The sequence below is a fragment of the Rana temporaria genome, chromosome 9 (genome assembly GCF_905171775.1).
Source record: "Rana temporaria chromosome 9, aRanTem1.1, whole genome shotgun sequence".
In the NCBI taxonomy this organism is placed as follows: Eukaryota; Metazoa; Chordata; class Amphibia; order Anura; family Ranidae; genus Rana; species Rana temporaria.
Window position 1 is genome coordinate 82032288 of NC_053497.1, and position 13099 is coordinate 82045386.

General features: G+C 42.3%; 1 protein-coding gene across 1 annotated transcript in view; it reads left to right on the forward strand.

The window, feature by feature from the left end:
* Nucleotides 1-10862, forward strand: part of MAMLD1 (mastermind like domain containing 1) — a 258956-nt gene extending 248094 nt beyond the window's left edge. Inside the window, exons 4-5 of the mRNA XM_040323798.1 lie at nt 689-770; nt 8972-10862. Coding sequence (XP_040179732.1) covers nt 689-770; nt 8972-9996 — 1107 coding nt within the window. The 3' untranslated portion in view covers nt 9997-10862. The remainder of the gene's footprint in view (nt 1-688; nt 771-8971) is intronic.
* Nucleotides 10863-13099: the final 2237 nt, after the last annotated feature.

The window sequence follows — 13099 nt, forward strand, 5'->3', positions numbered from 1 at the left end:
GTGAATAGGAAAGGACGTAACTCACGTCGACGTTCAAAAAATTACGTCGGTGCGACGTCATTTCGTGCAAAGCACGGCGGGAAATTTCAAAACGGAGCATGCGCAGTACGTTCGGCGCGGGAACGCGCCTAATTTAAATGATCCACGCGGGATTTACACTACGCCGCCGCAACTTTACAGGCAAGTGCTTGGTGAATCAAGCACTTGCCCGTAAAACTTGCGGCGGTGTAATGTAAATGCGATACGTTACGCCGCCGCTTTTGTACCTGAATCTGGCCCTGTAACTTTTGGTCAAACCAATCAATAAACACTTATTGCGATTTTTTTTTTTTTTTTTTTTTTTTTTTTTTTACCAAAAATATGTAGAAGAATATGTATCGTATAGTATTTTGACAGCAGTGGGTTTTGGCTGTCGGAATACAATAGTTGGTACTGCAGATTCGTCCAGCTACACTATTTAAAGGGGTTGTAAAGGTTTGTTTTTTATTTTCTAAATAGGTTCCTTTAAGCTTTAAGGGTATTCACAAGCTGTGCAGCAGCACCAGCTGTAGTGTAGACAGGAGAGCAGGTAAATATTGTATTTTGATAATTGTTAAAGGTCTAGATCATCTTTTAGCTGACTATTTAAATGCAATGATAACATTTATATATTTATACATAGTACTGATATACTTTTTCTGTATTTCAGGTGAAACCAAGAACGACTATGATGGCCATGACATCTGAACAGCGCAATGCATTTGTAGCACAGCAAATGAATCAGTTTCAATGTAAGTTGGAAAACAGTTTAGTTATTTCCTGGAAAGCATATACTGTGCTTCGAAAATGTTCACAGAATGAACCCTCTACTTCAGACTTATCTCAATAGCCAATAGAATAGGAAATATACTCTCAACAGAATATGAAATAAACAGCTAAGGATGCCACTGAAATACATAAGATATATGTGAACTGTTTGACCTCTCAAAGGTATCCCAAAGGTTTTTACTTCTGTTTATTCCTCCTTGAAATTCAGGAATGGATGGGTTATGCTAGATAGCATAACCAGGTCATAGGACTCTCAACAGACTACAATGGTCTATAGACCACACCAGCCTGTGACTACTCAATTAAGAGGGTTGCAGCATAGTGATTGGGTCTTCAGTTTGCTTTCCCCTTCTGTAAGCAGGTTCACATGGTGACTGGCAGCACTGTACAAAGCAGTAGTGTCATGATGACTGCTCTAAATGTTCACTGAAATAAAGGAGACAGGTAATCCAAATAGGTTTAGGTACGCCAGCCAAATGTTTTCTGAATTTGAATAGAGCAAGGAAGGGTTATAGCATGCTGTGGTGCATGGTGGGTGTGTCCTCACTGACAGCAGGAGGGCTTTAAATATGCATACCTAAATAGAACCTGTGCCTACTCCATATACAGTATGTATAGCAATCATATGGCACAGTCCTAATATATGCAAAATATGCTTTAATTATCTGCCACAAGCAATAGTCTTACAGACACACATAAACATCAGCACAATCATTTTTAAAAACTCTTCCATTACCCATTACCATTATAGGCGGAGTTAACACCTTGTCAGAGCATAAAGAAGTACTTCATTAAAATAGTCAGGGTCTACTTGGCAACCAGCAGCTTTTAAGACAATGAACATTTTAGTTAGGAATATGTAATTAATATGTAATGTAATATGTAATACAGGAGTCAACAGTTTATACAGAGTACAGTGAGAGAGAGAGAGAGAGAGAGACTTGTAAAGCGCAACACATGCGAACTGAATCGCCTCTGGGCGCTATATCCATTTCATGGGTAAGGAACCCCTTCACCTCAGAAGAGATGGGTTTTAATCTTTCTCCTGAAGGCCAAGTGGTCCGACTCCAGTCGGATGGTGGTTGGTAGTGCATTCCACAGGCGAGGTCCCTGGACTGCAAATCTTCGATCTCCTTTGGACTTGTATCTGGCCTTGGGTATCTGGAGGAGGTTTTGATTGGTGGATCGCAGAATGCGATTGGGGTTATGGGCTTTTATTTTTTTCGCATAGATATTGGGGGGCGTTGCCTTGAATACACTTATGTATTAGGCAGAGCGCCTTGAAAGTGATTCTGTCTTTTACTGGCAGCCAATGAAGGGATCTCAGTGAAGGTGAGATTGATTCCCATGGTTTTTTCCCAGTCACTAGTCGAGCGGCCGTATTTTGAACGACTTGCAGACGAGTGATTTGGTATTTGGGGAGTCCTAGATGGAGGGCATTTGCGTAGTCGAGTCTGGAATTGATGATTGTTCCCACCACGACTGCAATGTCCTCTTTCGGGATAAAGGGCGTGAGTCTGCGTAGTAGGCGCAGCAGATGGTGGGATCCGCTGACTACTGACCCTATTTGTGCATCCATTGTCATGTAGGTATCGAAAATGACTCCGAGACTTTTGACTTTGGTGCTAGGGGTGATAGTTTTACCCAGAATGGGTGGGGGAGTCCATGTTGACGCGGGGTGATTTTTCCGGTTAGCGTGAAACAGGAGAAGTTCTGTTTTCGAACCATTGAGTTTAAGACAACTGTTTGTCATCCAGTTATCTATTAGAGTAAGGCATTTATCTAGTCCAAGAGAATGATCCTTTTTGTTGCAGATGCGGAAATACAGTTGTGTGTCGTCTGCATAGGAGTGGTAAAGTAACTTCTGGTTACTGATGATTTCAAAGAGAGGGCGAAGATAGATATTGAATAGTACAGGCGATAAGGGAGATCCCTGAGGGACACCGTACGTTTTTCAGAAGTGAAAGACCCCAGTTTCACTATTTGTGATCGGTTTTCCAAGAAGGAGGAGAACCAGGGTAAAACACATTCAGCGACTCTGGCTACTTCAGCTAGCCTAGCCAGTAGTAGTCCGTGGTCTACAGTGTCAAAAGCCGTGCTTAGGTCCAGCAGTATCAGGAGACAAGATTCTCCTTCGTCTGCGGACTCTAGAGCGTCATCCCATATTTTGAGCAGCGCCGTTTCTGTTCCGTGACCCGGACGGAAGCCTGATTGAAACGGATCGAGTAATTTATGGGTGTCTAAATGCAGTTGCAGCTCTTGTACAGTGTACAGTGAATAGAATGTAGTGGTCAAATATATGTAGTATACAGTTCAGAGCACAGAGTGCAGTGGTTAAGTGTGTTGATGCAACAATAAAACATATGTAGACACAACAGAGCATACAGAGTATGGTCAGGAGAATGTAATGTACACTGTATATGCAGGGCCGTTTGAAGGAATTAGGGGGCCCCAAGCAAAATGGATATGGAGCCCCCCCCCGCACGCACAGCGCAGAACCACAGCAAGCAGAAAACCAACAGCCGGGTGGATGGAAGGGGTGATGGTGGGGCAAGATGAATCACTAGTGCCCCAGCATAGCATGACATATAAAAGAGGGCTGCATATGGTGTAGATCAACCAATGAATTTTATTTATAAAAATGTCTTACAAATCAGTGTAAATATAGCCAATAAAAGTGATCACAAAATGGTAAAATATAAATAAAAGCAATGTGGGAAGCATAAAGATGCCAGCATGACCTACCTGACCCCTACACTGACCAACCTGATCCCTACACTGACCACTACACTGATCTACCTGATCCCTACACTGACCAACCTGATCCCTACACTGACCACTACACTGACCTACCTGATCCCTACACTGACCAACCTGATCCCTACACTGACCACTACACTGACCTACCTGATCCCTACACTAACCTACCTGATCCCTACACTAACCTTCTAGTGAAATGATTAAGGCTGGGTATACACTGGTGTGATGTGAGAAAGCCTGCGAATCCTGTGCAGGTTCCCGAATCGCACCAGACAGGTCACACTAACATCTGCGAACCGATGCGAGTGTCAATAGAAAGCCAATGACACCCCCCGATTGGTTCTCAGATTGCTGTGTAAACTGTAAAATGGTGCAGGAATCGGATCGCATGGGTGTTTACACCAAGAAGTGTCACACCCATGAGATCTGATTTCAGTGAGGACCAAAAAAAGAGTCCTGCACCATTCTGGTGTAAATGCGATTTCAGGCATACAGTACAGTTTGAATGGCTGAATTTGCATCGCACAGACATTGCATATGATGTGCACAGCAATGCGGTGCAAATCACATGCGATGTCTGTGATCGCACACGTGTGAGCCCAGCGAGGAGGTTATTATAGGTGAGGGAATAGGACTGATCTGGAGTTATGAATACAATTGGACTATTGCTCAGATTCCTATAATGACAGATTTAAGCTATGGGTGATAAAACATGGGACACATTAACCAGATCAGTCAGTGAAGGGTTACATAGTGGTGTCTGGGCTGTGTTATACATGAATGTATAGAGGGGGGTGGGGGTGTGTAAGGGGTGATGATAGTGTAGAGGGGAGTAGAAGTTACATTAGATGGGGGGATGGGAGATTTGTATCAGAACTGAGGAAGAATGACACTAGAAGAGAGTGAGAAGCCATGCTGGATAAGATAGGCTGAGTCAGGAGAGTAGAAAACAACACACAGGCTTGTTGGGACAGTGAGTTGGAGGAATGAGATCCACTGTGATGTGAGACAGAAGGAGAGCACAGGGGTGACTGCATGGAGACATATTCTGGGCACAATCACTGGGACAAAGAAGGGAGAATGTGAGCAGGACTAGTATCTAGAAGGGGGAGGAGTAACAAACTTACGAGGTAAATAGAAGATCATGCAGGAAGGAGAGCTGACAGCAAAGCACTGAGCTGAGTGCAGGGAGAGAATACCAGGAGGCTGGGGATCGGCTGCCATTGTAGCATAAAGGCAGAGGGAGAGAGACACTGGTCAGATGCTGGGCACCTTCACTTCCTGTACTTCCCGCTCACTATGCTCTGGGTTGTCTAACAAAGGGGCGGAGCTCCGGATATTGGCCCCGCCCATCCCGACATCAACCTGACAGATCCACTCAATCTCCCTGCAGCCATAGACTACAGAAGTCAGCGTGCGTGTTCTTTTTATTCTGGACAATGTACGTGGGCACCCTAGTTGGGGGCCCCCTTCCAGCTCGGGGGCCCCAGGCAATTGCTTGCATTGCCTCTCCTGTTCCGACGGGCCTGTGTACATGACATAATCTGTATGCTGTGTTGTACATTGCATACTCCTGACCGCTACTCCTGTATTGTAGCTATTCATTATATAATCCAGACCTGTATTATCTTTTACAATAGGCTTTAGATTACATATTCCTGACCAGGTCAGGAAAGGAGTGTGTAATGTGCAATACAGCATATAGGGTGCTGGACACCGGAATATGCAGAATACATTCCATCACACAAAGTGAAACATTCAGGAAGAGTGCCCATTAATATGTACCATGCGACTGTAGAAAGTATGTCACATATAGCACAGTATGCAGAGTATGACTGTCAAGCATATGTGATGTATGTTACAAAATCCTGACTGCTGCACTCTGTATGCTGTGCCATAACCACTACACTACTCTGCTGTCTGCCAGTAAATTTCCCCTCTCCTCCCCAAGATGGAATCCTTGCTGTCTGTGCTTCTTGTCCTAGTGACCATTCAATTCCCAATCAGCCCCTGTATTTTTATATAGGGTAAATTATGTTTTTCCTGACAACTCTTGCCATTGTGGGTGCTAAGCACTGGAATTCAGATGACCAAGGTGGTGAGGTTCCTTATGAGTGTGAATTGATAAGTCAGTAGAAGTTTGGCTAAAAGCAAAAAAGGATTGCAATAATGGCAATAGTGATGTAAATCGCCCGTGTCCAGCCTGTATATACTGCAGCCACTTTTGGGCAGACTTTAGTCTTTCGTTTGTCCATTATTTTTTTTCTTGCCTCTGGTTGTGGAATACAGCGGGAGATAAAGTTGCAGGGAAAAAATCTTTATCTGCAAGCCCAGTTTCCTGTTTTAAAATGTTTGCAGTCATCCTGTGGCCACCAGGGAGAGTTGGCCTGTAAAAGTGCGGCCGAAGAAAGTTCAAAAACAATACATGAGTTTCCCCCGCAGGGGTTTTCAGCATTCCTTTTTCCATCATTAAAAATGACATTCAGCCCTTTTGGCTCTCACTTGCAGCACTGCTGCTCTGGCCTTACACTGTGTCCTACAGACTGTTCACAAACCAACCTGGTGCACACAGCTGGCAGTCTCTTGCTGCAATGGCTCCCACACAGAGCCCTCCTGACTCCTGTGCCTTACCACCTGTCTGCCAGGATGGAGCCCAGAACCATGGTCAGGTTATTACTAAAAGCCCAGCACACCCCTGACCAATTATTATGCTGGCTGTTCTGAATATCTGGATCCAGGATTGGAGATTTCATCCCAACCAGGATCACTTTGAATCTTCAGGTCCCAAAATGAATTTTAGAAAATACTGAGGAAACTGAAAAGCCAGTTTCCTCTTCATGTTACAAGCTCCCTGGAGCCCCTCAACCCGTCCAGTTGAGAATTCTGGGTCACAGCCTCCTTCTAGACCCTGGCAGGGCAACACTCTGCCACATTTCTTATACAAAAAGATATCTTGTGAGTTTTGCAACACTATTCATCTATAAGAAAACATGCAAAAATTGCTTAAACAAATGATACCTGAAGATACCTAAGAAGAATGCTGAGAATAATTCTATATCCTACTGGTTATATCAAATGACTGGAATATCCTAGTCAGTGTGGCTATAACATAAGGGCTCTTTCACACGGAGCGGATCAGTATTGATCTCCTCCGTTAGCCCGTTTGGCTCAGCGGAGATTCCTCCGTAAATCCCCGCTGAGCTGTCGGCGGACAGGGCAGTCCCCGCAACACAGTGCAGAGACCGACCTGTCTCTCCTCCGCTCTCCCCTATGGGGAATCGGATGAATACGGACCGCGTGTCCGTATTCATCCGATCCGTTCCGCCGGACGGAAGAAAAATAGCGGATCTTTGCAGGCGCGGATGGTTGCGGACGTTAGCGGATGCATCATCCGCTAACGTCTGCAATCCCATAGGGATACATTACAAGTCCGTAAACTGACTTGTAATAAACGGACCGTTTGTCCGTATGTGTGAAAGGCCCCCAAATGATAAAACAAAGCTGGAGGGTAGGGAAGTTAAATGTTACTACAAATTATAAAAAAAAGGTTTTCTGTGTAAATGTAGCCATGTCTTTAAATTATGTTTGAGTCCTTTTCTTTTGACTTACCAAATCATCTTTTTCTATTCAAGGCTATATTCACACTATAGCATTTTATTGAATGCCCATTGGTAATATCACCCCAAGCGCAGTTAGAAAACAGTAAAAAAATTAAAGCTGAAAAGGGTGCATGAGATACTATGCTGGTTTTTTTGCACATAGGGGGCCGGATTCAGAAAGAGTTTACGTTGGCGTATCTATTGATACGCCGCGTAAATTCTAGGATGCGCCGGCGTATCTTCTTTCTGTATTCAGAAAGTAAGATACGCCGAAATTTGGCTAAGATACGACTGACGTAAGTCTCTTACGCCGTTGTATCTTAGTTGCATATTTACGCTGGCCGCTAGGTGGCGCTTCCAGAGATTTACGCGTAAATTAGGTAGATACGCTGATTAAGAAACGTACGTCCGCCCGGCGCATTTTTATACGTCGTTTATGTAAGGCTTTTTCCGGCGTAAAGTTACCCCTGCTATATGAGGCGTAGCCAGTGTTGAGTATGGACGTCGGGCCAGCGTAGAATTTTGCGTAGTTTGCGTAAGTCGTTCACGAATAGGGATTTGCATAAGTTACGTTCACGTCGAAAGCATTGACTATTTGCGGCGTAATTGGGAGCATACACACTGGGATACGCTCACGGACGGCGCATGCGGCGTTCGTTAGAAACGTCATTTACGTGGGGTCACACTTAATTTACATAAAACACGCCCACATCTTCCATATTTGAATTAGGCGGGCTTACGCCGGCCCTTATGTGCTACGCCGCCGTAAATTCGGGCGCATAATCTTTCTGAATACCATACTCGCCTCTCAAAGTTACGGCGGCGTAGCATATAGGAGATACGCTACGCCTGCCTAAAGATACACAATTGTATCTGAATCTAGCCCAGGGAGTCCATTGAAATTAATAGGCTGCCCTATGCACATAGCTCAACAACATGCAAATACATGTATATGTGCAAATTCACAAAACCCTATAATGTGAATGCAGCCCTAAACTGAAACCCATCTTGTAGTCCTAGCACTCAGGAAAACATGCATACAGAGAAGAAGGACTAAAATACTATTCATTTAAAAAGCAAGGGCGAAAAACACCTGCCTTCCCTACTCTCCTGATTTGCTGTATACTGTGTGCCACAAAATCAGAGGTGCACCTTCTAGTATGTTTTATGCAAAACATAATAATAGTTACATTTTTCAAAGAGCAAAAGTTTAATTGAAGTGCTAGGGTATATCAACATTACAAAATGATGCCTTCGTCCCATTAAAGTATTGTAGAGAAAAGGGAGGCTGTAGTGGACTGTAATGGTATCGTATGTACAACTGATGGACTGTCGAAATTAAATTATAAAATATTTTTATTACAAAGTGGAAAAATTCATAACATTTACAATAAAATGTTGATTGTGACAACCATGAATCAACTTATAATTGACATTATTCTAACAATGATGTATCCAAATACCAATAGTTGTGCAGTGTATATAAACTCGAGTTTATATACGCTGCACAACGATTAGTACTTGGATACATCATTGGTAGAATAATGTCAATGATAAGTTGATTCATGGTTGTCACAATCAACATTTTATTGTAAATGTTATGAATTTTTCCACTTTGTAATAAAAATATTTTATAATTAAATTTTGACTGTCCATCAGTTGTACATACGATGCCATTAAAGTCCACTACAGCCTCCCTTTTCTCTACAATAATCAAAAACATAGTTGTGACAATACCAACTGTTCTTTTGCATTGACATTAACTGCTGAAATATATATGTTAACATGTGTTCTCTTTTCTGCAGCCCTTCCACAAAATCTTCGTACAGATTGTGTTCAGCCCATGCCAACACCTCCTCAGAGCCACCGAATGATGACATCAACACAAGGTCTAATTCAGACCAATATGGGAAGTGGAATGACGCCAGCAACAATGAATCAGAACAGTGGGACAATGGTGATGATTCCGCACAACACTGGGAAACAGCAAGCAATTTTCCCAGGATCTTCAGATTTTAATATGCCACTTAGGCAAAACCAGAATGCACTGAGCATGACCTCTGGTTGCCAAACTGTGCACAGCCAATCCACTGTCCGGCCAGGAATGACATTGTCTGGATATAATTCCAGCTCACTAATAAACCATTCTGCAGCTCAGCAACACTTGCGACAGGCCAGCATATCAAGAATTCCAAATGTCTATGCTAACCCTTCTTCTCAGATGTGGACTCAGACTGGTGTTACAAGAATACCAGGTCAAAACCAAATGGATCCCAGCATGCAGCAATTTCCAAACAATCCACTGTTCACCAAACAAAATGTCAGACCAAATATGGCAAGCCAGCAGTTTCCCCACCAGGGAGTGGTTCCTCCTAACCAGATTGCTCCTGGAGTTCAAGTAAGACAAATGCAAAAACTTGGTCTGTCCCAGACAAATCCAGGAATAGGGTCCTTGAACAATCCTAACCTTGGAAACAGTTTATCCAGAGGGCAGCTAGCTTCTATCAATGTAATGAAAACAATGCCACAAGGTGTTTCCACATTTAACCAAATGAACCCTGGTCAGCTCGGTCCACCTTCATATGGACCAACCTCTGTCCAAACCCCTGAAACTTTTGACAGACTAAGTTCTGGGGCAGATCTCCACCAATATGACTTTGTAACAACACAGAATAACTCTGTCTTATCTGCTAATTGCAATGAAGCAGACTTTATTGACTGTCTAATGAAGGGAGGTAATACCAGCAGTCCTGACGAAGACTGGCTAAACAACTTGACAATTCTGGATGATATTTTGGGGCAGCACAGTCAAAACCCAGGACCAGTGTAGCCCATGGTGGTTTGAACATATCCATAAGTCGAGTGACTTGAAATTGGGGTTAATGCTAACACTTGTTCTGATGCCTGTAAATATTTAAATATTTTTTAAATTATGTTTTTTTCAAGAATAAATAGAAGTACTTCTACTTCTGTGTGTGACTGTACATAAAATATAGCATAATGTTTTGTTACATTATAGGAATTTCATTTATAATAACTTGTTTTAAATATGCAAATATTATCATTAGTTCCAGTAATACTATGTATTACAGTCTAAATAACTGTTATGTTTTTTCACATAACAAAATGTAGAGGTGTCAAAGCAAACTGAATACAATGCATGCCATGATTTGCCCAATAAAATACTTGATATATAAAATATTAAACTCTCTGTAGTCTGGCTCCAGGAACAAAAGCCTGTGAGCAAAACAAATTAAACCTGGATACCAGGTTAACCTCCTGCCACAGATCTAGTATGCAATATTGCCAGCCATCAGTACATTAACTAGCAGTTTGTTAAAAATGTAAACAAGCATGAAAATGCAGTTCTCCGGATTGGGTTTGTACAGCTCTCTGTCCGTTCAGAAGCACAGCATATAATTATATGGAGATCAATAGACATGTTACAAAAGGGTTTTGGACAAGTGTTTTGTGCCTTGCTACTGTGAAATTACCAGTGTTCAGCAAGGGTTAAATGCTGCAATAACGAAGAGGTGTACAGTTGTGACTGTATACTTAATAAGGTCATGCAAGCAAACATAGAAAAAACATTTTGAGTGAGATATGACCTGTTTTTAGACACTAAAGCCCCGTACACACGGTCGGACCTTTGTCTGACCAAAATCACATTGGAATTTCAACGGAATTTCATCGGAGTAAAAGAGAACATGTTCTCTATCTAAACTCCGACGAAATTCCTTGGAATTTTCGATGGAAATAATCCGATAGGGCATCCACATGGTCGGAATTTGCGATGGAAAAAGCCTGTCTGACTTTTTCCATCGGAAATTCCGATCGTGTGTACGGGTCGTTAGCTAATGTGTATGGGTAACCTAAAAAGGAGGAGGTGGGGTCTATAGCGTAATTGCAGTTTATTTGAGCTGTAACTAGTCTGAGGATCACGAAGACGCTCTCATTTTAAAAATTCAAAGTTATTATGTGACCTTTACAGTCTACAATGCAGATCTGTAGAATTTAAGCAAAAACTTGTTTTTCAGTTCCTAACAAAGTTATTTTGCTCTTGATATTTTATTTGTGGTATGAGACTGATATTAAGTCACATAGTAGCCTAAGTTGTTTTTTCCTGGCACAACTTCTTACTATCTCAGTAGTAGCAGCTAAACATCTTTATATAAAGCCTTTTATTGAATATTATAGTAATAAATGGTATAAGGACTATGCAGGTTGCATGCATGCCCCCCCAGCTGCTTTTTGGACCAAAATTTTACGTGATGCACCATAACTGTCAGTAAAAATGACTTGTGGGCCTGGCATTGCTCTCAGCAGACTGGCACCCCTGCCAGTGTGTTGTCATACAAGATTCATCAATGTTTTAGAGAAAATCGCCAGAATAGATAGGTAGGAAGGAAATGGATCCCCAAATCAAAAAAGTGCCAACTGACAAAGGCCTAATGTGCCCTGGAATTATTGCAGCGTAGTTTAACAAAAATAGTGCAACAAATGTGGTATGACCGGGATGAATTGTACGCCCATATGGAAACCTAAGACCAAAAGCCAACCCAATAAAATGCTTGTCTAAAATTTCAATTACAAAAACATTGTAGGTTTGCACACCTCTGTATATATTTGTAGTATAAAGGTGACTGGTTCCTGGTTTTAAGGCTTTTTTTGCAAGTATGTTTTCCTGAAAATAAGGTTTTGAAGAAAAAGCCTAGACATAAATTTTGTCAATTTTGTCTATGATGTTTTCTGTCCTATGTATATTTAAAAGTCTGTTTATAAAAAAAAAAAAAAATCCACTGTACTGTAAACCTTTAATGTTCATACTTTTGTGTAATCATATTTTAATAGTCGCACCATATTTCTGTAATACATTTGTAATATAACGTCTGCATCAAGCACAGAATCAATGATGTTTTTCTTCATACCATAATAAAGAGCCAGGGAAAAATAATGTCTCTCAGTCTGGTTAATACAGAGTTTATCTTTCAGGAGGGCTTTCTGAAAGTGGAGATGCATCTATTAACAGATTTTTTTTTTCCATTTTAGGATTGGTTAAAACTCCTGCCAGGTTTCTTTGTACTTACCGAAGTACTAAATCTCCACACTGTCCAAAACTTTGGCTTTAAATGTATTTATTTATTTTAGTATATAATGCCAAAAATGTACACAGAACTTTACATATGTATTGCACATTAACATTAGGCCATGCCCTCAAGGAGCTTACAACCTAAGATCCCCAACTCACATTCATACCTACGCATACCGAGGTCATTTTAAACCAGAGCCAATTGGCCTACCAGCATGTCTTTTGGAGAACATGCAAACTCCAGACAGGTAGTGCCTTGGTTGGGAATCCAACAATGTACATTAGGAAACTAAAGAAGACTTATTTAACCACTTGCCGACCGCTGCATACCGATGTACTTCGGCAGAATGGCACGGCTGCGCATATTGGCATCCAGGTACGTCCCATGTAATATGCACAGCCGTGGGTCGCGCAAGTGCTGCCGGCGGCACGCTCGCGGCCCAGTCGGGTACTCCATGACCGCGCCCGCGGGACCAGTGGACCCAATCACCGCCGGTGTCCCGCGATCGGGTTACAGAGCTGAAGAACGGGGAGAGGTAAGTGTAAACAAACCTCTCCCTGTGCTCCCTAGTCAGACTATCACTGATCGTCTGTTCCCTGTCATAGGGAACGATGATCAGTGATGTGACACGCCAAGCCACGCCCCCACACAGTAAGAATAATTCATTAGGTCACACTTAACCCCTTCAGCGCCCCCCTACAGGTTAACCCCTTCACTGCCAGTGTAATTTTCACAGTAATCAGTGCATTTTTATAGTACTGATCGCTGTAAAAATGACAATGGTCCAAAAATTGTGTCAAAAGTGTCCGATGTGTCCGCCATAATGTCGCAAGTCACCATAAA